The sequence below is a fragment of the Herpailurus yagouaroundi genome, unplaced genomic scaffold (assembly GCF_014898765.1).
Source record: "Herpailurus yagouaroundi ecotype Mexico unplaced genomic scaffold, PumYag 139, whole genome shotgun sequence".
NCBI classification, from domain to species: Eukaryota; Metazoa; Chordata; class Mammalia; order Carnivora; family Felidae; genus Herpailurus; species Herpailurus yagouaroundi.
The window spans coordinates 65,715,102-65,741,793 of record NW_024412394.1 but is presented as its reverse complement, the minus strand read 5'-3'; the positions used below and the strand labels follow the sequence as shown (position 1 = coordinate 65,741,793).

At 41.9% G+C, this 26,692-nt stretch overlaps 1 protein-coding gene across 1 annotated transcript in view; it reads right to left on the bottom strand.

Annotated features, from left to right (window-relative positions):
- Positions 1-15,940, bottom strand: part of SOBP (sine oculis binding protein homolog) — a 167,756-nt gene extending 151,816 nt beyond the window's left edge. Inside the window, exons 1-2 of the mRNA XM_040474617.1 lie at positions 15,263-15,940; positions 1,711-1,849 (exon numbers count right to left, since the gene is read on the bottom strand). Of these exons, the coding sequence (XP_040330551.1) occupies positions 1,711-1,849; positions 15,263-15,358 (235 nt within the window). The 5' untranslated portion in view covers positions 15,359-15,940. The remainder of the gene's footprint in view (positions 1-1,710; positions 1,850-15,262) is intronic.
- Positions 15,941-26,692: the final 10,752 nt, after the last annotated feature.

Here is a 26,692-nt window from a genome sequence, read left to right as displayed (position 1 = left end):
ACAAAATAAATTTTTCCTTGCAAATCTTTAAACACTTTACCAGAACTGCACAGACCATCCTGGACCTTTTCAGTCTTGTTACCATAAATTTCCAATGGGCTCCTTTATAATTTGCTCCACTATGATAGCTAACATCTCAATTGTATCATGGTGATGAATTTCCGCGCTGTAAAGCCCATAGAAAATTGAGAGGCAATTAACATTTCCCACGTACCAAGTGATATATAGCAGGGCTCACTCTCTGGCTAAAGGGGAGGGGGGGCTAAAAATTTGCCCCTCCAGGCCTATAACTAGGTCCCACTGTATTAAAAAGTTTGGTCATAATATAATCAAAAGAACCAATGAGAAAGAAGCAGATTATTTGAAAGAAAACTGTTTCACAAGGTAAACTCTTTAAATGAACTCATTAATAACCCATTAATTTTGTTAATATTAACAAAAGTGAAAATAAAGAAAACTTACAATGATATGAATTTTGTGAATTTTATCCTTGTATGTGAATCATTAAAAAAAAAAAAATTCAACCATGGAAAACAACTTTTTCCCTCTAGTAGCATATCCTGGCACTCTCCATGTTCCCCAGAGGCAAAGATTATTACCTAGACCAAGTATTATACGAGCTATTAGTTTATAGAATATAAACTCATGACTTGCATTTTTCATTTACAGTGAAATTGATGATACTATCTCTGTAACATGATGTGTACAATTTCATAGCAGGCTTAACATGAAATTTGTCATGTACGTTCAATTCCACATGCCTGCAGGACAGCTCATTTACATTTTGTTGCTTGGCATATAAGAAGGAAAAGCCCTGTCGTAGACACTCGCAATAAAATGCATGAGCAGGTAGTTTACGCCAATAGATTTTGAATGCAGGGCAAATACTGATCAAATTGCCAATGATGACACACAATGAATTTTGCCCACATTTTATTGAAGTTCCCCACATGGATTGCTTCTTTATATACTCCTTTTCTTTGACAAACAAACTCTCACTCCAAATTTAGGTTCATAAATTCAGTATCCATATCAACACCCACCAGTGGTTCTAGGCTTCCCTCATGAAGTAGCTGACACTATCTGCTGATAGAATCAGTGTTAATTTTATTCTGCCACGACTCTAATTTCCACTCTGTAGCAGGGCTTTGATGAAAATTCTTATAGAGTAATGTGGGATCCAATCATGTACGACTCTCTTATTCCTCTTACCCTATCCAAGGCTGGGGGCAGGAAGGAATTCAAACACAAAACAGAAATAGGGCTTTACTTTAGAATTCCCACCAAAAAGAGAGGAAGGGGGGATTACCAAAAATTCTCTCTTAAGAGTCTCAAAATCCAAACCTAATATTTCACTTAATAGGAAGCACCAGTCCCCAATAACTAATATATCAAAGGACACAGGGGGAGAACATAGCAGATGTTGTCCCTTTCTATAAATTTGTGGGCAGGACCATAACACTTAAAGTCCATAGCCCTTGCTAGCTAGTTCTCTCATTGCTGGAAGGAGATTAAGCTGTGTCTATTTTTGTTTTATGTTGTGCTCTTATATTCTGTGGAATTCTGCTTATGGGAAAGCACTACTGGGGATGTACATTTAAATCAACCATTGGCATAATCAACAAAATGAGTCCCAAAGCAACTCAATTCTGGCAGGTTGAGATAGTTAATCCTTCTTTGCATGAACAAAGGGACATTAAATGTCATTACCTTTGAGAACAGAAATGTGCTGCCGGCTCTCTCCATCTGTAGGGTAGCTCCTGAATTCAATATCTTCACCATCTTTCAATTCAACCTTATCATAGCCATACCAGCCAAGGAGTTCATTCATAGTGTTTTCTGCAAAGTTCTGAAAGAGAAGCACAGGTTCCTTTTTTATATAATCAATAACTATTTGAAACGAATGCATAAGTCGAATTCTGTTTGCACTACCCGTTTAATGCCAGCCCTGCCCCACCTCCCCTAGAGTCGTGTTCATTTTTCAAATCACGTTCAAACACTGTAATGCATTTAAATCTCAGGATGACGCATCCAATTATGACAGGCCTTCAGACATTTGCAATTTAAAGATAATAAGAAAAAAGGTATTAGTCTGTTTTGCTTACAAATAGGAAGTCATATTTTAGCATATTCTGCAAAGTTTATACCCCAGACTAACACAAAAGGTAAGGCACGAAAACAGCTAAGAAAATATTTGAAAATGAAAACAATCAAACTTTTGGTGGCTCAGATTAATTTAAATTAGAATTGCTTTCTGATTCAGGTATTGTTCTTTAACATGACTCTTAGATAAAGCAAAATCTCAGCAAAGAAATAATTTCTCAATTGTCAAGGCTACAAGGGTCTCCCTTTTTAATTTTCCCGTTTGCAAACGTATACTTTAAAAATCAATGCATAATTTGCTTTACAAATTTCACTACTGACAGATTTCCTTCTCCATAAAATCAAAGGTCACTATGATTGTCTTCCAACAAGTAACATAATAGTACCAAATAACTTTAAGGTTAATAGCCAGCCCAGATTTTGGATAACACATGAAAATAGTTTATGAACTATAAACCAACATATAAATGTAAGATATCATTATTGTTGTTATTATTGATACTAAACTGTGAAATAATGGGTATAGTTGGACAGCTTTAAAGCTTTAACATCAGGTGGCTATTTTTTTGCGAACTTATCAACTGCTAGATCTGGAAACAAGACGTGAGACTGTATTAATGATCTTAATGCTTGCATGTGCCTTAAAACATCTCTAAGAAATAGAGTAGAGTGGTAGTCACCAGAGCTGGGGGGTGAGGGAAATGGGGAGATATTGGTCTAAGGGTACAAATTTCCAACTATTAGATTAACAGGTTGGGAGATATAATGTACAGCATGATGATGATAGCTAATAGTACTGTATCATATACTCAAATGTTGCTAAGAGAGTAGATCTTCAATGTTCTCACCACAAAAAAGAAATGGCAACTATGGCAGGTTGGAGGCGTAGCTAATGCTACAGTGGTAATGATTTTACAATATATAAATACATCAAATCAACGCATTGTACACCTTAAACTTACACAATGTGTCAATTATATCTCTTATGTTCTTATGTGTCAATTATATCTCAATAAAGCTGGGGGAATTTAAAAATAAAAAGCAGGACACTATGCTACAGAATAAGGGCTTAATAAATGTTGAATGAATTCTTTTTTTAAAAAAAATATTTATCTGGAAAGGCATCCTGAGCTTCCTAGACTTGCTAGAAAAACTATATATTCTAACCTCTGTGACCCAAAGAATCTTTTCTCATTCTCCCTAGAAGCTGTCATTTCCAAATTACATTGGGATGTATAATTTATATACCTGAAACAAAGCACCCAGGCTAAACCAAGAGTGTACATAGCCTCAACGTGTGAGTTCCATGTTCTCTTGAATTTCACGACTTTAGATTTCAGCAGGGATTGCATAAAAAAGAAAAGATATTACACTAGTGACTCCACAAAAACAAACCTGGCATTTCAAACCTCCCACAGAATGTTAGATTCTTTGCTTTAGTGCCCACTTAAGCTCAGGGCTCCAACTGGGTCTATCTGTGATGGTATAGTGCACCAGCAATTTTAAAAAAAATCTAGCCAGATTGATTCAGTGCTACCATCCACAAGGCCAACAGTCAACCATATCACGCTTTAGTGAGGCATTTATTCTCTCTGATGGCTGGTCATGTCCACATTAAATAGACATTCTTTTCATGAATGCACAAAGATGATATGATCGATATGTATAATAAGCTCAGCAACCTCTGGAATACCACTGAGGAGGACTCAGCTAAATGCTGTTCTATTCAATCAAGAGAGATCCCTTTAATGAGGCGTCAGTCTCCCCTAACACCCAATTTTTTTCACTAAGCTGAGCGCCTGGTCTGGAGAATGACAGTCCCTAAGCGCACAAATCGAGGTCCTCCATCAGTGGTCTGGCAGCAGAAATCTCCACGAAGAAGGATTACACCTTACATCAAAACACCAATTCCCCACAGTGTTAAAAGCCAAGTTCAAACCATCTTATTGGTCTGTGTGCTATTTGCCCCAATCTCCAAGAGAACTGTGCCAACAAGACAGAAAATCTTTTGCATAGTAACTCTTGGCCACCATATCCAATTTTCTAGATCGTTTGTATCTGGGCGCCTCTCTCTCCAGTTCTGCCTAACCTCTGAAGTGACACAAAGGCTACAGATGCATAATTCATGGAACAACCTCCCAGCCAAGGATATAGATTTGTTTGTTTTAGTCCAGCTGCAAATCCATTCAGCTTTTCAGAACCAATCCCAGGGATGGAATCCAGAAGTTTCAGACATGCGGGTAAAAACTAAAACCTCCGCTGGATTATTAACACCAAATTCATAATATTGGGACATCTTAACTGCAACACTTAGTTTATGGTTTGTGCTGAAAACTCAGAGACTTCGTGGAACAATCAATGTGAACTTAGTCTATTCTATGATTTTCAAGTTACTATAAATGTCAATGAAAATAAGCTCTGAAACATTCCCTTTCTTATCAGTGAAAATAAAAATAAACACCTTGTTGCTTTGATAGATGACTGCAAAAGCAGAATAGGAAAGGTTTATAAACCCTCAAGCTATAAATCTCAAATCTGTCAAGAAAGGAAGACCAAGGTGAAAGAAAGAGAAAGTAAACACCAAAGTTTCTTGTGGCATAAGTATAAGAAACAGACTATTACTTCTGTCTTAAACACACTGTATTAAGAAATCAAAGAACCCCAAGGAATAGACAACTTAAGATTTTTAATTTCTAGGTAGAATTTGATGGTAGATATCATATGGGCTCATTATGGTGCGAAACCAAAGGAAATGAAATAGATTTTTGCAGTTATCATCCAAGAAACATAACATTCTAGAAGAAATGAGTTTAATGTTTATGGCCCATAAGGGTTTTCAAATCCTTCTGGTAGAAAATTCCAGCGGTTGGTTTTTCAACATTTTTTAAATTATTATCCTCAAAAAAGGATTTTTCTATTAAAAAAATTACTCCTTTCCTACAGATGTTTCTCATGTATGTTATGGTTTTTAAAAGGTGAAAAAATAAAGGTGATAAAAATTAAACTGCAGAGATGTTTTGCCAGAAAGATGTTCAATAATAAGACAAGTTACTTTACCAAGGGAGGTAGTGAAATTTGTTCCCCCCTGGGCCCCCCCCCCCCCCCGCAAATCTTTACCTAGCAAATATTCTAGAGACGGGGTGGGAAACTAAAGTCCCCAGGTCCCTCCCAGTAGTAAGATTCTGTGAAATCAAAGAACTTCTACTTAGACAAGAAATTAAATACCTTTTGCAAAGAAATATTACAATTATCATGATCACATGTCATAAATTTTACTGAACATTTACTATTTCAAATATTTTATCATTGCTCCCATAAACCATCAAAATTGTGCCAGAAATTTCAATATTCTGGCATCTGAATCGCATTTTGCAGACTGCCTCTCACCCTTGGAAGTGGCACAAAAATCCTCTCTCATACCATGTGGTCCAATTTGGGTTTGGAAAATAGGTCACTATAATTATAATGATAATGTCTAACACTCTTACAGCACTTTATAGTGTTTCCACATCCTTTAACTCTCTGTTCCTTTCAATAACCCAGTAAGTTGGGTATTTGATTTCCACAATAAACTTCTGGTGAACCTAGGTGATACCTTCATTTTACAACCAAACATTAGAGCATCCAGAAAGTAAATGACAGGCATGAGACATCACACAGTAAAGTCAGAACAAAAATACAGATCTTCTGATTCTTACACCAGGCCTCTTTCTATGATCAATTCCATATAGTCCGATGTGTCAGCAATTCCAAAGAAACTACCTCCTTGGACCAATCAAAGAGTTGCAAGGAAATCATACCACAGGATGTCAATGTCACATATAAAGAGCTTTCCAACCAGGGCCTATATCTACCTATGTCGCTTGCTTTCAGACTTGATCATTGGCCTCTACTCTCCTCAATTATTTGTTTCGTTGGATTGTGTTCAAAATTCACTGTTAAATTTAATCTTCTCATTTTATAATTTTTTGCACATTGCATCTGACTCTAGTTGCTTTGTACTTTTAACATTTATCCCCATGCCTCCTCCTTGCCCTGTCTAATTCCCCTCTCGCTTCCAGGGCTCCTAAGGAAAAAAAAAGACAATCCTAACATTTAGTCTGAAAGCATGATCTCTTCCTAGAATTAAACAAACAAACAAAAAAAATAGGCCACAGAAAGATGGTGGAAAGGCTGGAAATTTTATTATTTCCCCATTCCTTCTGAATTCTTTTGATACAAAAATTTATTTTTGTTGAAACCTAATTCCCAGGACCTTCATTAGATTCTCTACTTATTCACCTGGAAGTACTGCACAAATGTCAAAGTTCAGTCTAAATGATTTTTCACTGACCGCTTTACCAGGTAAATAATAAAGACTGGACTTCAAGGCACTTTGAAAACTGCAGTAATTACAAATTCTCACAATACTTCTGAAATGCAACTACTTCAAGGTCTTCAAAAAGGACTAATGATTTTATTTTGAAAACACCAATAGACTTTAAAATGTAAGTAGGTACCACGGATTTCTTTCTTACCAGGCCTCATAAAACTGAGTATCAGTGTGTTTTTAACTTCGTATACTAACCAAGAGAGCACAAAGTTTTCAAAGAGCTCCCAATTTTTCATTCAAATGAGGGAAGAGCCATGTCCTGTCTCTCCCCACAAACATAATTCCTGTTTTCACTCCAAGTCCCAGGTCTGGTAAAATATGTCACCTATCCCAAATACACTATAAGTTACCTGAGGGCTGAAACCTCTTATTTCATTTTACCCCTCACCTCGGACAATGCCTAGCACTTAGAATGTACTCAGTCAATGTGCTAGTACATTTGAATATATTCACAAAATTTTAACTTTTTTTTTTAATGTTTATTTACTTTTGAGAGAAAGAGAGAGAAACAGAGTGTGAGCAGAGGAGGGGCAGAGAGGGAAGGAGACACAGATTCGAAAGAAGGCTCTAGGCTATGAGCTGTCAGCACAGAGCCCGACGTGGGGCTCAAACTCACGAACTGTGAGATCATGACCTGAGTCGAAGTCGGACGCTCAACTGACTGAGCCACCCAGGCGCCCCTCACAAATATTTTTTAAATGTATAAATACAGAAAAACGATCAAACAAAATTCAGTAAAATGGATTCTAAAAATAAATATGTGCAAATTAAAAGAATTGGAATATCCAGTGCTAATGAGCAGTCTCCTACTATTGGAAATTTAAGTTGATACAACTTTTAGAAAAAGGGTAGTTGACTGTATGCAGTGAAAGACTTTAAACACGCACATACCCTTTGATTCAGCAATTGTATTTCTCAGCATTGTAGGAACCATTCAAAGGAAATGCGTGCAAAAATATGCATGTTCAGGAATGTTTATCTCAGGGTTTTTTCTTAGAAACAAACTATATGCCAAACAATAGGAATCTAGTTAAATTACAGCTTAGTCATGGAGTGACTAAAATGGAATACTATTGCGCCGTTAAAATATATGCTATAGATAAATTTTTACTGCCATGAAAAGCTATTAACAATATATTAAGTTTTGAAGAAGGTTAGCACACTAGAAGACCTCTTTTGTTTAAAAAAAAAAAACCTATATATCATACATAGAAAAGGGCATTAACAGACATATCAGAATGTTGATAGTAATTGTGTCTGGGTGGGAAAATTATAGGCTTTGTTTTTCTTTTAGCTTTTGTATTGCTTTTGTATTTTGTATCTTCTGTATTGCTTACTCTACTATTTCTATCGTGTCTGTGTATTAACTTTATAAAAGTAAAAATTACTTTAACTAAAAATTAATTAACACATAGTCTACGCATAGACAATTATGTCAGCCATATTCACAGTCCTGATGACAATAAAAAGGATCTGTCAGTCACATGACTTAACTTCAAAACATTCTGGCACACATTGTCTACAAAAGTGAAGCCTATGAGAAATACTTTCAAAGGAAAGGGAAACCCCAATCCTGAACAATTTATAAGGCAGGGGGGGGAAATGCTAGCATCCCTGCTGGTTAAGATTATGAATGACAGAATGATGGTTATTTTTGGAAAATATTTTATCTCCCCCTTCACCTCCATGTGTTCTGACTTCTGAGGTAGGTTTCTGTTAAGCATCACTGAACTTGCTAATTGAGATCTTTAAAGGGGGTAAGATAGCAATTTGCAGAAGAGAGGCAGTTTCTCTTCTTTCAGAAGTTAAGAACTGAACTTGATTAGAAGTCAGCTTCTGATTCTATCCCCACATCTGGCCTAAGGCTGAGTCTAAGTCATCTCTCTCTCTTTTTTAAGGTTTATTCTTTTCTTGAGAAAGAGAGAGAGAGAGAATGCATGCGAGCAGGGAAGAGGCAGAGAGAGAGGGGGACAGGGGATCCAAAGTGGGCTCCAGGCTGACAGCAGAGAGCCTGATAAGGGGCTCAAACTCACGAGCCACGAGATCATGACCTAAGCCAAAGTCCGACACGCAACTGACTGAGCCACCCAGGTGCCCCTAAGTCATCTCTGTTAACACAGATCCAGTGGATCGGATTTATTTTAGAGTTCTGCAAGAGGGTTGGGAGGTAAAATTTAAACAGAGAAAAAGAAATATTGTAAGATCCCTTTACAGATTACAAAGTACATCCACATTCATGATCCCGCTAGATCAGATGGTATCCTAAGGAATCAGATGGTCCTTCTCCCCAGAGAAGACCCGTTAGAGGGCTATCCACATGCATGGAATGATAAGAGCAGCGAGATTTGTACTCTTGGTGCAGACTTTGCCCGGTGAGCCCTGCTCTTTTTACCTGAACCACAGTTTTGCAACTTGAAATCCTTTAAAGATGGGAGCGCCTGGGTGGCACAGTCTGCTAAGTGTCAGGCCCTTGATCTCAGCTCAGGTTATGATCTCGTGGTTTGTGAGTTCAAGCCCCGCATTGGGCTCCTCACGGACAGCACAGAGCCTGCTTTGGGATTCTCTCTCTCTCCCTCTCCCTCCCTCTCTCTCTTCCCTGCCCCCACTCATGCTCTCTCTCAAAATAAATAAATAAATATTAAAAAAAGAAGAAGAAGAAATCCTTTAAAGATGGTCACTACCCTCCATTTTGCAGCGTTTTCGGCCACGACACAATGATTACAATACAGTTCTAAAGGTAGAAGACACATCATAATATTAAAATACAACCCCAGCCTGGAACAGGCCTGACGAGAAAGTCTTGTTCTCTTATTGATATATTCTAAATTGGATGGCTGTGTAATTGGTATACGAAACCAAAATTGTGTGTTTCCATATATAAAACCTATGTTGCTTTATTGTCTTTTTGTGACACAGAATAGACAATTATGTTCCCACGTTTTCATCCACGGCCAGGACATCAAACGTCCTAAAAAAGGTCAAACAAATGCTGTGAAATTGTGGATTCCAGCCCCGAGGTTAACGTGGCAAACAAGGCAGGTGTGCAGCTGTGTCCGATCACAGCTGTAGAACGGCCCTAAAAATCACCAAGACTTGTTGCATTGTTTTCCTGTCCCTGCCAAAGCCATTGGCCTTAAAACAGGACAGGGTTCCACAGCCCTTTGGTTACGTAAGAGATATTAACACCCATCGGTCTACAGATCCTAAAATATACATTCAGCAAATCGCACTCACCACATGCTTTCATGCCTGTTTACATGTTTCAATTGGCACCATCAAAAACAAAGTACTTTATTTCTTTCTCATTTTACCCAGTAATATCCCTTCTCTTTTAGGAAAATATTCAATAATCTTATTAGCTCCAGAGTGCAAGTGTGGCTGACTTCCCATTCCACAAGAGGAAGTTTGAGACTTGAGAGCTTTTTAAATGATCCGCCTTCTACTACTTCTAATAACTTTTTGGAAAAGAAAGAGAAAGCAGTATAAAGACTTAATGAAAAGGACACTTCCCTAGGAGATATAAAAAATATGGTCACTCTAACAAGACACTGTCTTTCCCTGGAACTCTCCTTTTTTCAGAAGGTCACTTGTGCTGATATTTGCCCTTTCGGAGGCCCTGTTTTTGACTTTCCTTTAAAAACTGTTACCTCTTGGTTTCTATGAGTCTGTCTCTCACACAAGGAGAGTAAGGCTTGGCTTCTCAGAGCAGTGCTTGGCAAGCACAGAGGCAGGAAACGCAGAAGGGAATGAGTCTGTCAGACTCATTTTCTTCTAGTTCAAATGTTTATTTCAGATTCGGGAGGAAGTGGAGTGGTTCCTTTCCATTTCCTCGTCTCTGGAACCTGCGAGTCGTATAAGGCTTAGAGAATCTTGCTCTATCACACTCACAGGTTCATGGACGGAAAAAGAGCCTCTTTTCAGAAAACCCTGGTTTGAACAGAACAGAATTCACAGCTCTCTGTGCCCTCCCAGAAGGATCTCTTAATGGGTTTTGACTGGAGCCTTGAGCAGGACAACTGACAGAAACGTGGAGGACAAGGCTGGTGGGCTCAGGAACATCCTATTCCAACTCGCAAGAAGTCAGGACCATGTCCCAGCTGACATTAGTCCCCAACCCTACCACGTGGCACACCTGAGGCCAGTGGCTGACAGGTCTTACATAATTTGTGAATGCCGCAGTGAGATCTGTCCCAAGCCCACTTTCTAGGTTCCTGAGACTTACTGTGTCTGACAACAGGATGGAGTTTCAGCAGCAAAACTTAAAATATACCTGTTTTAGTAATGAGCTGATTTCAACTTTGAAACATGCCGACTTTCCCAATCTACACCATGATCTTTCTTTCTTTCCCTCTTTCTTTCTTTCTTTCTTTCTTTCTTTCTTTCTTTCTTTCTTTCTTTCTTTCTTTCTTTTCTTAATAGAAACCTATTTATCTCACTGCACTCACCAGCTTAGCTCTGCAAGTTGCTTTATTGTCTATGCAGTTGACACAGGTCATTTTTAATGCCAAATGGAGACCATCAGAAACCAAATTAGCAAATCTTGTGGTGAGTTTACTACTAAACTTTAACAGATGTTCCTGACTCTAACTGTAGGCATCAGGACTGAAGCATAATTTTAGGTACAAATTATTTACTGGGAATATTTATAGACAGAAAACGTCTTCAGTAAAGGAGACCCCAAGACATTTAATACAGATGATCCTGTAGTTTAACAATTGATAAAGAAGTCAAACACTGCAAATGCATTAATTATGGTTTGTTTAGGAAAGTTTCCAGGGCAGAGTCCTTGATCTAATCACACTGGTTTTGTCAAAGAGTTTTAAAAGATAAAAATCTGACTCATTATCTCTACTCACAGTGTAGTTTTTTTGTTTTTTTTTTTTTGAGCTGCATTACTGTTCAGTAGCCACTAGTCATGTTCACTAATATCTATGTGTGCAAAATACTTACCCTTAAGTAGAACTATTACTGTTACTGTTACACTTACACATATATTTACCTATACACGTCCAATAGTATGAACTAGTTTTTATATTAAATCTGTCATGTTATGGATGAACTCCTGAAATGAATTAGCCCTTCTATGTGTTGGGATTCCATCCTAAGATCCATTTATTATGATACATGTGAGCTAACAGTACATTGAAGACATATTACATTAGATGCAATCACACTATTCACTTTAGAAAACAAAAATAGTCAAAATGTAAATTGCATCACCATCTAATTTTTTTTAATTGTCTCTACTGGTCATTAATTAAACAAGGCATACTTATGACAAATACAGTAAAGTAACGAGTCTTTTTAACCAAGAAAAACCAGGGTGGAGGGAGAAAGAAGAAAAGGAAAGATAAGGTAACATTGTAAAGGTCATAATGAGACAAGCACTTCTACTTGAAGATATTTTCACTACACTGTAAGCATCTATGCCAAGTCATGTACTTTTCACACACAAAATTATATTGTATCAAATTTAAATTTGTTACAACTGCCATGCACATTAGACCAGTGATAACGAAAATGTAACTCAATATCTGATCTAGTGAAACAGCCACCAACATTAGCTCCCAGCCACATGAAGACAACCTCCAATGCCATTACTGGTGTCAGCTAAACCTCAGCCAGTTTGTCTTCTCCAGCCATTTTAAAATAAACATGTAACTATCTCAATTAGGAGATCTTGAAGAAAGCCTCATGATGAGGTGATTTTGTCACTCATTCTGAGTGCCCTGCATTTGCTGTACTTAAAATAGACACTTGTGCCAATGTCCTTTCTATTACCCGAAGCGGGGAAGAAAAATCACATACACACCAGTCTTTTTTCTTTCAGCTCACAGAGAAGCAACTTGATCCAACCAGTGTTGAAACCTGAGTAGGTCACTGTACACCATGATAAAACTCCCTAATCCCTGAGCCAAATCTCCCTGAGGGGGGCCTCCTCCTGACCCTCCACTTCCCAGGCTGACTTTTCCATTCGCTCTCTCCTCTTTCCCCCTTTCATTTCCCCTACCTTCAAGCCTTGATATGTGATCCTCGGTGGGGGCTCAGGTTTCCGTTTTTACAGCTTAGGCCGTGCTAGCTGTATACATTCCTTTCTTTCTGCCGGGCAGTGATTACTTACCAGGGTTTAGTTTACACTGGTCCAGATGAAAGCCGTTCAGATGAAGGCAAACACAGCCAGGCAGCTCCAGCGGCACCGATATGAAGCTGCACAAGGCCACATTGTGTTCTCGGTGACATTTTGTTGCACATATTTTTGTACAGGGCAACCAACTTGTTATGTTACTCTACACTTTAGGTTTGGGGACAAGGAGTAGTAATAATACCATGAGGTTTGAGGAGGGTTATACTGATGTAGTTATTAACATTAAAAACAGAAAAATATTAATGAGTTCAAAATAACCTTTCCACCATTTGACTTTGAGAAAGCACTTTTCAAATGAGGACTTTGGGTGCCATTATATTAGAGGAATACCTACAAAACAATTCCAGTACAAATGGGAATCCATGCATACTGGCATTGTGTGCGTGGACATGACTGAAGGTTTCTGCCGGGGTCTCTCACACACTGGTCTAAACCAGATAGAAAATACCAATCCTACAGGCAACTGAGTTATTTGCTGTGTAAAACTTCTTATTTAATGCCACTCTACACAGAAATGATGAGGACTAAAACTTCAAATAGTAGGTGGTGATTTGGAAAAAAAATAACATTTTAAGAAGAGGAAATTCTGTGCACGAAGGTTAATTCCATACTTAGTCCTGCAGCATTGACTAAAAATTGTGTAATTTTTCCCCTTCACACAATGTTGTTTTTGTTTCTTCCTCACCAGTTCAGACAAACATCTGTTATACTGTAGAAGGACAACTATCTCCCAAACCACGGAGTGCGCCCGCAGCCAAAGTCAACAACGCCAGCCCCAAGCATTGAGCACAGTCAGCCTTTATATCCAGCCGGGATAACATTTCACATGTTTTGATTAAAATTAGCTAATTTGTAATTCTAGAACCTATGAAACTTAAAAGCTGCCATCCATATAGATCACATTAGGTAGTGTTTTAAAGGGCCAGTGCACACTGTGATTTCCTAGTGGCTCACTTCTCTCCTGTTCCTGCACCCCCAATTTAAAATGAAATGGAAAAGTAATCTGGAAATGCAGGACAGAAGAGAAGTGTGAGTGAGGAAGAATGGTTATTGTAGACTGAATTCCAGCCCTCATCAGAAGACAACAGCTCCTACTGGTCTTTTAAAAAACTATCATTTAAATCAATGGTGGTTTCCATCACAAGGAATGGCACTGGTTTCCAGAGCAAATCTTCCTTACCTCCCCTTGGACTGATGCTGCACCCCATGCTTTCAGGCACTAAGTTCATCACCCAGAAATAACAGCTCAAATTCCGAAATTGAGATTGCTACAGACATTTTCTGGAGGAAAGGAAAGCTATAAGCATATGCACCTAGATACTCATACAGCTTGTATTATCCGTGCGCCCCTTCCTAAACACGGGCTTCAAAGAAGGCACTCTCATAGAATGTGCTTGTTCTAATCAAGAAAGCGTCAAAGCGCGATAAATTTTACTTAGTCGCATGCCATTTTCATCCAGTCTGCCTTTTAAATACAAAGTTCACCAACCTGACTAAGTCATTTGGCAGTGTTAAGGATTCTATCTTGCAGAAGATAGGGAACACCAAGCCGGCTGCAGAATGAAAGCTAAAGTCCCCCTGAAAACTGCTACTTGTTTGTAATTCACCAAAAGAAAAAAAAATTAATATATATATATAATTTTTTTTTCTTTAATCAAGATCGATTCGTCATATCAACACAGAATAAAACCCTCGCCGGGCAAAAGCTTCAACTTCATGGAAAATAAGTGTGTGTGTCGGGGGTGGGGGGTGGGGGGGGGAGGTGAGGGTTGGCCGGAGCTGAGCGGTGCTCTGGTGCAGTCGCTCCAAAGCGAACAGCTGGAGCGCCAGGCTGCTGCGCTCGCCACCTCTGGCGCACCGCTGGCCTGGCGGGGAGCCCGACCTCGCCGACAGGACTCCGGGCTGGCCTTCCCGAACAATGGGCCGGCGCTCGGGAAGGCCGCCCCCCAGACAGCTATCTTTCGGCGGGGCTTGCCCGGGTCTGATAAACTGGGAAGTGGAGCATGCAAAGACGAGCAAGAGGCGGAGGCAGCCGAGCGAGAGGAGCGGACAGGGGCGGGCGAGGTAAGCCGGCCGTCAAAACGGTACCCAGACTCACGCTGCTGGGGCCGCACTCGCCGGGGCACTGACAGCCTCTCTACACCGTCGCAGCTGGCTACTTGAGGGGAAGCGGGATCGAGGCGCTGGGAGACGGACTGGAGGCAAGGGTGGAATCGAGCGCTCTCGGGGTTCCTCGGCCCGGCAGCGCCTCAACTTTGGAGGGACCCGAGGAACGGTTCCCGAAGAAAGGGAAGAAACTACACACCGCCGACTAGGAAAGCCTCTTCACCACGTCCACCCGCCACTTGGGCCCCCGGTCCCCTCCCTCTGAAACGCGCCTGTGCCAATCTGGGGTTTATAAGGTTAAATAGTATGTGGTTTCCTGGCCGCCCCCCACCCCCATCAAATCGGAGGCAGGCAAATCTCGGGGATGCAGCCCGCGAGTTGGCCTCGGTTTTGCACCTGGAGGAAGAGCTGAGGCGTTCTGGGCGTCCTACAGAAACTGACAAGCGCTCCCCGTACCCCCCATATCCGTACAACGGCCCAAAGGGAGCGGGCGGAAGAAAGAGCTCAGTCTCTCCAGCCCCGAAGTCCAAAAATACCTTCATTTCCTCATTGATCTCCCTTTTCACTGGGTGAGCCGGTTTCCTGCTCCTTTTATTTTCCGGAGGTCTCCCTTCTTTCTCCATTTCTGCCATGTTTTTGTGTCTGGTTTCTGTGGAGATGAAATGGCTGCTGCCGCCGCCGGCGGTGGTGGTGGTGGTGGTGGTGTCGGTGGTGGTGGTGGAGGTGGTGCTGATGGTGGCAATGCTGGCGGAGGTAGCGGTGCTGGCGGGGCTGGGGCTGGGGCTGGGAGGGGGGAGGGCAGGCGGGCGCCGGAGAAGCGGGGTCTCTTCTAGCGGCGGAGAACGTCAGTGGCTGTCACAGGGGAAGGTAGCTCGAGGAGTCTCAGGGATGCCGCCGCCGCCGCCGCTCCTGCTCCCGCTGCCGCCGCCGCCGCCAACGCCGCCGCCGCCGCCGCTGCCCCTGCCGCCGCCGCTGCTTCTGCCGCTCCCGCCGCCGCCGCCGCCGCCGGGCTGCATCCTCGGTGCCCCGTGGAGTCGTCAGCCATCTTCCGTCGCTCCGTCCGTCTGCATGGGCGAGGGGAACGAGGGCCGGGCGCGGAGAGAGCTGCTCTGGGCGTGCGTGCGTGGATGTGTGTGTGTGCGCCCGGGAGAGCGCGCCAGCACCGGCGCCCAGCGCCTCCCGCGAGCCGAGCCGGGGGCGGGCCGGGGGCCGGCGCGGGGAGGAGGGGGCGGGAGGGAGGGGGAAAAGGTGGAGGGGGGGGCTGGGACGGCCCCCAGCTCCGGAGCGGGCGTGGCTTCCACCGTCACTGAATACGCGGATGCTGCGCGGCCCCGGGGGCTGCTCGCGGCCGCTTGCTCATCCGCGGCGGGCACCGGCGGGACGCGGCGCCCCTCGCGGCCGCCACCTCGGCATGACGGCCCCTGGGGCCGCCCCGATCCCAGCTGTTCTCCTTAGCTCCGTGATGTGGGCTCGCGTGGGTTTGGAGTTGGCTTTTGCGCCGGTCCTAGAAGCTGCCGAGGCGGGGGGGGAGGGAAATGAATGGGGGTGAAAGGAGGAGGTTGGGCGGTGGGAGGGCACGGGGATTCGAGGTCGAGTTGCAAGAGGGCCGCTTTCTTTACCCCCGGGGAAGGCAGACTGAGCTCGCCGCCTCCGGATTCCAGCGCCAGGGTCTCCGGAGAAAGGAGACCACGGCCCTGACCTCCCCCACAGCTGCCAGGATAGTATCCCCCCCGTCCAGGGGCCACCTCTGGGCGTGTGGAGGCGGGAGGCCCCTTGGAGAGGTCCGTGCGCCCAGCTCCGCCGGTCCCCAACCCGGTGCGAGCTACGACTGCGCTTGCAAGACAGCTTTTGCCTCTCAATGAACCACTTAGAAGTAGGACATCTCGGACCTCAGCCCCCTGTTCTTTCTTTCCCCTCCAGTTCGTTCTCTCTCTCTCTCTCTCTCTCTCTCTCTCTCTCTCTCTCTCTCTCACACACACACACACACACACACACACACACACTGGTGTCTCACTACAAAGTAACAGTTTTACCCTGTGACCCCGTGCGCACCCTTGTCCCAGTGCCCTGGGTTTAACCTCAGGGCATTGGGTGCTGCTGGGAGCGCGGGGTCCCGTTTATAAGGTTTCGTCCTCCGGGAGCCAGCTGCGTTCGCCCCGCCTGGCAGGACCCTCCCTCCACCGCCGGTGGACACTCTTCCCCGCGACATCCCTGCGCGCGGCTGTTCTCCCCCATTCGTGCTCGCTCCCCCTGCGCTCGCACGCCTTCGCTTTGGCCCACTAGGTCCGTGCCTGGGGCCAAGCTCGGGTTGCGTTTGTGGCTCTCTGGGCTGAGGCATTGGCGTGAGCGGTTTGATGAGGCTTCCGTGAGACACGCAGCCCCGAATGCTGGTACACGCTGCGGGTGACACATTGACGTTCGCGGCTTGGCTTTCCCGCGCCACTACACTTCGTAATTACCTGACACAATGCGATATGGGGGTGTCCATTGTTCCACTGCTTGTTATTGTGGAGTGTTCATTATAACCGTGGTGGAACTTAAAATTACACAATTTTTTTAAGTACTTAAAGATTGAATGAATCGGCTTGGGGAATATGAGTCAGCTTTCCATTAAAATCTGTTAGGCCTGTCAAACAAGGCTCATTCTGGGTATCACATTGCCTAATTTGCATTTTAGCATTGTTTTGTTTCTTAAACGTCAAGTTGGAGATATTTGGGAGCGTACTCGGGAGGGCTGAGCACCTCTACGGTGGCTGTTTTGCATTTTAGCATTATTTTGTTTCGTAAATGCCAAATTACAAATACTTGGGAGCATATCCAAGAAAGCTGAGCACCTCCTCTCGCCTCTTCTCTTCCCTGTGTGGAGGGAAGGAAGGGAAACCGCACCCCTCTCTGCGTGGCTCGCTGGATCCCGAGCGAGCCAGGACGCCAGAGCGAAGCCGAATCAGACTCTGCTCCTGCAAGGGGTCCAAGCAAAACACTTGCCCCGGAAAAAAAGTTCAAGATCCTGGGGCGGTTATCTGGGGCAGAAAAAGTTGAGAGAGGAGGATTACTGAGTTTTTATGGAGCGCTCTGCCGTCCAGGCATCCCCTATTCAAGATTTTTCTAGCAGCCTCTGGGAGTGTACCCAGGGATGCACAGGTGTGAGCCCAAGTCCTCTGGCGAAGTTGAAGCCGGGAGTAGCCCACAAGAAACCTACAACGACCCTGGCAGCAAGGGTGAGGAGAGGAGCCCAGAACTGTACTAGCCGTACCCACACCCCACCCCCCGCCCTGCCCCGTTTTCCTAGAACAATAACACAACATTCCTGAACGTGTGAAAGTGAGTGTTTTTCCGCAGTGAGGAATAGCATCCTGATGCTGTTGCCAGTAGGGAGAGATGAAGAGGGAATCTTTATGGTTTTTCAACCTGAATTTCGTCCAAACCATCTGATAAATAATATGTGGGTTGGAGGTAGTTTGTTTTCTCTGTTTTGTCCTCTTGGTCTTTAATGAGAAGTAGTGAGAAACTTTTTTTTTTAATTTTCGAATATTCTAAAAGTGTGGAAACATATGTCATAAAGTATGCACAAAGGGAAGCTTTTTGTCTTCTGGAAACATATTTAAGTCCTCTCTGTTTCCTTCAGTGCCAAAAGCATTACAATTGATTCACTGTTGTTCACTTGATATCAAATAACCAGTTATATGCCCCAAGTCCTAAGATACAGTTTCACAAGTTAAGAATAAAAAGAAAAGGTGAATTGCAGCCCAGAGTTATATGTAGTGGTAGCTATACTTCCTTTAAACAAATCTCTTCCTCTGAAATGGCTCATTTAATAAAAATGATATTAATCAGCCACCTGTTCTTTCACAGGCGCATGTCTTCCAGCAAATGGAGGTGGCAATGTTGTGTTAGAATCCACGATGCCTATCTTCAGTGACAGAATGAAACCTCTGATAGTGTATGTGAGGAAACTTTTAGTTCAGAATGAACTTCAGAACTAATGACTGTTACACCTTATTAATGACCGGTTTTAGGTTTCTTCAAATGTACTATAGATGAAGACAATCGTAACAAGAGTTGCTGCTTTATGAATTTGGACATATCATGAGTCTCATAACGTTCCCTAGATAACTTTATACACTTTGTTAGAGTATAACCCTGCGTAGGAAGGAACAATGGCCTACAGCTTGAAAGAGCCACTCATTTGCTACTATGACCCTGGACATAGAAAAAGTCTTCACTATTCCTATTCCCCTTACTGTACCCCTGCCAGTCACCAAAATGAGTATGGGACTGACCTTTCATACATTCCTGGGATATATTTTTATGACTTTTACTCTTCAAGGCTTCTTTGATATTCATTCTAACCAGATTCACCTAGGAAAACACATCAGAGAGAAGATGAAGGACCTAGGATGATGTGCCTCGGGCCCTCAGCTTCTAGATCGGCTTCTTTGTTATCTCTAAGAACTCCCAACTCACAGGCCCAGTCCTCATGCCTGGTAATGAATTAATAAATATTTGCTGATTGATTTGTATGACATAACAACAAACTTACAAAGACACTTTCCTGTATATTGTTTGAAATTAATGCTCACCTTGAACAAATTCTGTGGTCTAACCAAATATGGGGACTAAAACATGTGGAGTAATTACTATGCTAAACACATTGTAAGAATTATATCACTGAATATTTACAAAATCTTATGAGGCAGCTTCTACTATTGTTTTTTTATTTCGCTTTTTGTGGGTTTTTTCCCTTTTCAATGTTTTCTTTAAATTCTAGTCAGTTACCATACAGTGCAATATTAGTTTCAGGAGTAGAATTCAGTGATTCATCACTTATGTATAACAGCCAGTGCTCATCATAACTGCCCTCCTCAATACCCATAACCTATCTAGCCCATCCCCCACCCACCTCCTCCATCAACCCTCAGTTTGTTCTCTATCTTTAAGAGTCTCTTATGGTTTGTTTCCCTCTCTCTTTGCCCCCCTCCCATATGTTCATCTGTTTTGTTTCTTAAATTCCACATGTGAGTGAAATCATATGGTATTTACCTTTGTCTGACTTGTATTGCTTAGCATAATGCACTCTACCTCCATCCGTGTTGTTGCAAATGGCAAGATATCATTCTTTTTTATGGCTCAGTAATATTTATACATACATATATGTGTGTGTATGTGTGTGTGTGTGTGTGTGTGTGTGTGTGTGTATGTATGTATGTATACCACATCTTCTTTATACATTCATCAGTCGATGGATATTTGGGCTGTCTCCATAGTTTGGCTATTGTTGATAATGCTGTTATAAACATCAGGGTGCATGTATCCCTTCAGATCTGTATTTTTGTATCCTTTTGGTAAATAGCTAGTAGTACAATTGCTGGATCCTAGGGTAGTTCTATTTTTAACCTTTTGAAGAACCTCCATACTGTTTCCCAGAGTGGCTGCCCCAGTTTGCATTCCCACCAACAGTGCATGAGGGTTCCCCTTTCTCTGCATCCTTGCCAATACCTGTTGTTTCTTGTGTTCTTAATTTTAGTCATTCTGACAGGTGTGAGGTGGTATCTCATTGTGGTTTTGATTTGCATTTCCCTGATGATGAGTGATGCTGAGCATATTTTCATGAGTCTGTTGGCCATCTGGATGTCTTCTTTGGAAAAGTGTCTATTCATATCTTCTGCCCACTTGTTAATTGGATTATTTGTTTTTGGGGTGTTGAGTTTGATAAGTTCTTCATAGGTGTTGGATACTAACCCTTTATCAGATATGTCATTTGTAAATATCTTCTCCCATTCCGTAGGTGATGCACCTTCTACTGTTATCCCCATTTCACAAATGAGGAAAGTAAGGCTTGCCCAAATTATTAAGTCACAAGCTAGTAAGTATTGGGATTTGAGTCCATAACTTCCTGTTGAACTCTAGGTATGGAGTTCTTGACACCTGATTCATGATAACCTGATTTAATGAGTTCCTTTTAATAATCTATATTTTATCAAATCTAAGACCCTTGGTTTGTTTGTTTTTACATTTTAACACCTCTGAGATTGTGATATATCTTACAATGAATTCTTACAATTATAAATGACAGCTTCCCCATCCCACTCAATACTACATAAAATAATAGCATATTCTCCAATCATTGGTGTATTTGACTATGTCAGGTTATGCTGCGATTGGCAAATCAGAAAATCTCAGGACTTAAAGCAACGAACATTTATGCTCCTTGTTCAGACAAAATCTCCTGAAGATCTGTGTGACTCTCCAGAGCAGCTGTCTTCCATGTGATGGCTTGGTGTTGCAGCTCCAGGCCAGCATGTCCACAGTCAGTACTCCAGGAGAAGATGGAGCCCTGGAGGATCTCTCACCAGCAGTTAGATGCTCCAGCCTGGCAGTGACATATGTCACTTCTGCCCCAGTCCATTGGCTAGAATTAATCATATGATTCTGCCCAACTGCTAAGGAAGCTGGGAAGTTTAAGTCCCCCCAAAGGAGAGGAGAACTGGATATAGGTGAGCATTTAACATTTATACCACAAAGGCATCTTCATTCAATGACATCTAGTCATTAGGGTCAATTAATGTAAATATCAGGGATCTTTTTTCTTCAAAACCAATGAGCAGCAATTGGCCTGCTGATATTCCATCTAAAACATACTTTCAAAGTTCATGGTCATGTTTAATTTCAGAAGATGAAATTCAAAATCAATTTCAAATAGAACATCATGAAACAGCAGAACCATAATGCAAGTGTTTTAACCAGGTGTCTTACAGATGAGCTTCCAGAGCTTTGCAAACTCCTAAGATCATATACAGAACATTCAGTTCATTTTTTTTTCCTGGGCAATGGGCATATATGTGTCATTATGTTTTCACTTAAGATTCATAACTTATTTATTCAACAGATATTTATATATCCAGGCACTGTTCTGGATGCTTGGAATCTAACCACAAACACAAGAGACAAGTTCCCAAGTTTCAGAAAGCTTATAGACCAGACAGGGGACAATAAATAGACAAACAAGCAGTAAAGAAGAGAATTTTAGATACAGATAGATGACAAAGAACAATGTGATAAAGTGAAATTGGATTAAGGGGACTGCAAGGGTCAGAGGTCTGCTTTAGCTAAAATGATCATAAAAGATCTTTATGAAAAGAAATTTCACATGAAATGGGAAAGATGTGAAGGAATTGCCTAGGCAGAGATCCTGGAATCCTGGAGAAAAGTATTCTGGTCAGAATTTTATTTATTTATTAAAAAAAAATTTTTTTAATGCTTTATTTATTTTTGAGAGAGACAGAGGCAGCATGTGAGCAGAGGAGGGTCAGAGAGAGAGGGAGGCACAGAATCTGAAGCAGGCTCCAGGCTCCGAGCTGTCAGCACAGAGCCTGACACGGGGCTCAAACTCACGAGCTGTGAGATCATGACCTGAGTCAGAGTTGGACATTCAACCGACTAAGCCACCCAGGCGCCCATATTCTGGTCAGAATTTTAAGAATTTGAAGAATGTGTGCACTGAGCATGTTTGAGAGATGGAAAGGTGTCTGGAGTGTAGAGAACAAGCAAGAAGAGCAGTAGGAGAAGCAGGGCCAGGTCATCTGGCCATCAGTAGCTCTGCCATTAAAGACCAGGTTAACATAGCTATGCACACCTTTGAGTGGGAATCCCCTTACTCCTTGCTGTTCCAAGAACATTCTTGTCCTCTTTGCCATGGTGTCAAAGTGAAGACCATGACCTTCTCAGAAGACTGGGGGCCTTCTTTCAGTCACAGGAATATAAGAAGCTCCTCAGCTATTAGCTTCAAACAGACTCAGTGTTCTTTGCAGGCAAATAAAAGGGCTTCATTCTTCAGTGAGGCCTTGAGCAAGTCATTTTACCTTCATATTCATTTCCTCATATGTGAAATGAGAATACTAAGCTACATTTTGGAGTATTGTTATGACCACATATTATCTATTAAAGTGAACTAAAAATAAAACTGCACAAGTTTCTATGTACAAATGTGTATTGTCTGCTCTTCTGAAAATCATTATTGTTTTATGATAGCCTTAGGTTTATATATACGACTAATAGAAATATGTGACAATTTAAGAAAACCTGACACATGAGGAATAATCACCTATATAATAAGAGTGTTGGGGCACCTGGGTGGCTACTCAGTTGAGCATCAGACTTTGGCTTGGGTCTTGATTTCATGGTTTGTGGGTTCGAGCCCTGAGTTGGGCTCTGCTGACAGCTTAGAGACTGGAGCCTGCTTTGGATTCTATGTCTCCCTCTCTCTCTCTGCCCCTCCCCTGCTCATGCTCTCTCTCTCAAAATAAATAAATTAATTAAATTAAATAAAAAAATAAAAGTCTTGTTCATTTTCAATATGATGTATATACCAGGGTCCCTTTTAATAGTAATTTACTAGAATGTTATAATTTTAATTTATAAAAATGAGATTTTCATATCTGCTTTCAAGAACATTTCAACTGTACCAATTGAGGCAAGCATACCGATACCTATAAATTCAAGGAAAGAATAATATGAGTTATAATTTTTTTAATGTTTTATTTTGAGAGAGAGAAAGAGTGTAAGTGGGAGTGGAGCTGAGAGAAAGGGAGAGAGAAAACCCCAAGGAGGCTCTGCACGGTCAGTGCAGAGCCCGATGCAGGGCTCAATCTCACCAGCCACGAGATCATGGCTTGAGCCAAAATCAAGAATCAGACGCTTAACCAACTAAGCCACCCAGGCACCCCTGAGTTATAATTTTTTCATTCTTATCCATTGAAGCAGAGATCAAAGCTCAGTGTTTACTTACTTCAAGCATCTCTGTGCTCAAAAAAAAAAAAAAAAAAGCATTAAGCTCCACTATCAATGTGTATGTCTGCATATAAAAGCTTTATTTAAGCCAGTGGAAATAAAAGAAGGCCACCCAAATGAAAACAAAGACTGTTTATATAGGGCAAGAAAGTCAGTCATCATCATCTGTTTTTGGCAGAGACTCAAAGGCAGGTGTGTGAATGGGAGAGCTTCATAGCGAAAAAACAAAACAAATAGCTTCAGTTATATTCTGAATGGTGGGGGGGGGGTTGGCATGGAGAAATTGGACTCTAACTAGAAGATGGTCCAACTAAAAGCAGGACATCCTATATGATTATTTTGGGGAGCGTATTTGGCTTTCTCTAGTTGGTCCTGAGTTGGAAGGGGGAGGTGTAGTAAGGAACTGGAAAGTTGGCAGTCATTGCCCAAGTCCTAACCATTCTGGGTTGTTTGTGGCACAGAAGGTGATTTGGCTTCTCTGGTTTGTTGCTTCTGAAGTAATGGGTCAGAGTTCTATTGTCATGTGGCTTGGCTATCGTACATTTGTATAGTCAGTCTCTCAAGCCATTAACTAGAAAATAATTTAAGCCTGGCAACTAAGAAGGAGCTAGCTCAAGGTTTAAGGCAGCTTCCATTGTGGTGAGATAATATTTTGATGTATTAAGAAGTGTTTTGTTTTCTTCATACTCGCTAATTCCTTTCTATCCTTTCTATCAAGACCCAATGACCTGATGGATTTAGATTAAAAGTTTATGCCATAAAAAGCAGCTTTAGAAAAAAGTTGACAAGCCAAAGGAAGTTTTTCCAATCCAAAAAGAGATCACAGTTCTGTGTGGTTGGGATAAAGAAGGAACAGAGATGCTTAGATGACAGAAGGAGTCTCACTGTAGATTCCCAACCAGGTCCCAGCGCCCTGGTGAATGGGACAAACAACTGGAAGAGTCACTCGGTTTGAGGGAATATGAAGGGCCCTTCAAGGTAGAGCCTGAAACAGCAGCAAGCCTTATAGAACAAACCAGCCCAACACGGAGCAGGCAGACACAGTGGGATAGGCACAGTGCTATGAAGGAGGCTGTGCAGAAAGTCCTGGGGTAGCCATTCATAATGTGTGTGATGCATGTATAGCTGAGAATGGAGCAGGTGTGGTCCTGAGAGACTGCAGAATCAGAGTAGTCCTGCCCCCAAAATGTTTGATTAGAGACTCCATGAACACTTCTGAGGATGTCAGCTGGAGAGGTGACTGTATCTAAGGAGTAAATGCCACCCACCCGCCCGCCTGCCATGTAGATGCCAACCCAGTGAGAAAAGTACAAGAGAAGACCATACCAACTTAGATTATCTGGAGGTTTCATTTCTGCCTCCTGATATAGTATTGTATAAAACAGAGATTGATTGGCACAAAAACAGACACATAGACCAATGGAATAGAATAGAAACCCCAGAACTAGACCCACAAACGTATGGCCAACTCATCTTTGACAAAGCAGGAAAGAACATCCAATGGAAAAAAGACAGTCTCTTTAACAAATGGTGCTGGGAGAACTGGACAGCAACATGCAGAAGGTTGAAACTAGACCACTTTCTCACACCATTCACAAAAATAAACTCAAAATGGATAAAGGACCTGAATGTGAGACAGGAAACCATCAAAATCCTAGAGGAGAAAGCAGGAAAAGACCTCTCTGACCTCAGCCGTAGCAATCTCTTACTCGACACATCCCCAAAGGCAAGGGAATTAAAAGCAAAAATGAATTACTGGGACCTTATGAAGATAAAAAGCTTCTGCACAGCAAAGGAAACAACCAACAAAACTAAAAGGCAACCAACGGAATGGGAAAAGATATTTGCAAATGACATATCGGACAAAGGGCTAGTCTCCAAAATCTATAAAGAGCTCACCAAACTCCACACCCGAAAAGCAAATAACCCAGTGAAGAAATGGGCAGAAAACATGAATAGACACTTCTCTAAAGAAGACATCCGGATGGCCAACAGGCACATGAAAAGATGTTCAGCGTCGCTCCTTATCAGGGAAATACAAATCAAAACCACACTCAGATATCACCTCACGCCAGTCAGAGTGGCCAAAATGAACAAATCAGGAGACTATAGATGCTGGAGAGGATGTGGAGAAACGGGAACCCTCTTGCACTGTTGGTGGGAATGCAAATTGGTGCAGCCGCTCTGGAAAGCAGTGTGGAGGTTCCTCAGAAAATTAAAAATAGACCTACCCTATGACCCAGCAATAGCACTGCTAGGAATGTATCCAAGGGACACAGGAGTACTGATGCATAGGGGCACTTGTACCCCAATGTTCATAGCAGCACTCTCAACAATAGCCAAATTATGGAAAGAGCCTAAATGTCCATCAACTGATGAATGGATAAAGAAATTGTGGTTTATATACACTATGGAATACTACGTGGCAATGAGAAAAAATGAAATATGGCCTTTTGTAGCAACGTGGATGGAACTGGAGAGTGTGATGCTAAGTGAAATAAGCCATACAGAGAAAGACAGATACCATATGGTTTCACTCTTATGTGGATCCTGAGAAACTTAACAGGAACCCATGGGGGAGGGGAAGGAAAAAAAAAAAAAAAGAGGTTAGAGTGGGAGAGAGCCAAAGCATAAGAGACTGTTGAGAACTGAGAGCAAACTGAGGGTTGATGGGGGGTGGGAGGGAGGAGAGGGTGGGTGATGGGTATTGAGGAGGGCACCTTTTGGGATGAGCACTGGGTGTTGTATGGAAACCAATTTGACAATAAATTTCATATTAAAAAAAATAAAATAAAACAGAGATTGATTTCAGGTATATGGAAGTGAAGAAGTTTACAAGTAGCAAATACCTGAGGTTTTTACATTATTACTTATAACTCACATAGATATGTATTCTATAACTCAAATTTGCTTTTAAGCAATTTTTCAAAATGGAGTTTTCTCATTCCTGGAGTAAATTTGGGGCACTATCTGCCTAATTATTTAACATGTAAGTAGTATCACCCACACAAAAATAGTTTCTTTGGGGTTATGGCCTTAATATCATAATAAGACCAACTTAAACATTGTCAATAATTAGTCAAAACTATGGTACATATAAAACTTAACTTAGTATCTGAGTTATCTTGAATTGTCATTGCCTTCCTCAATGATATCTATTGATGAAATTAGGACTCTTG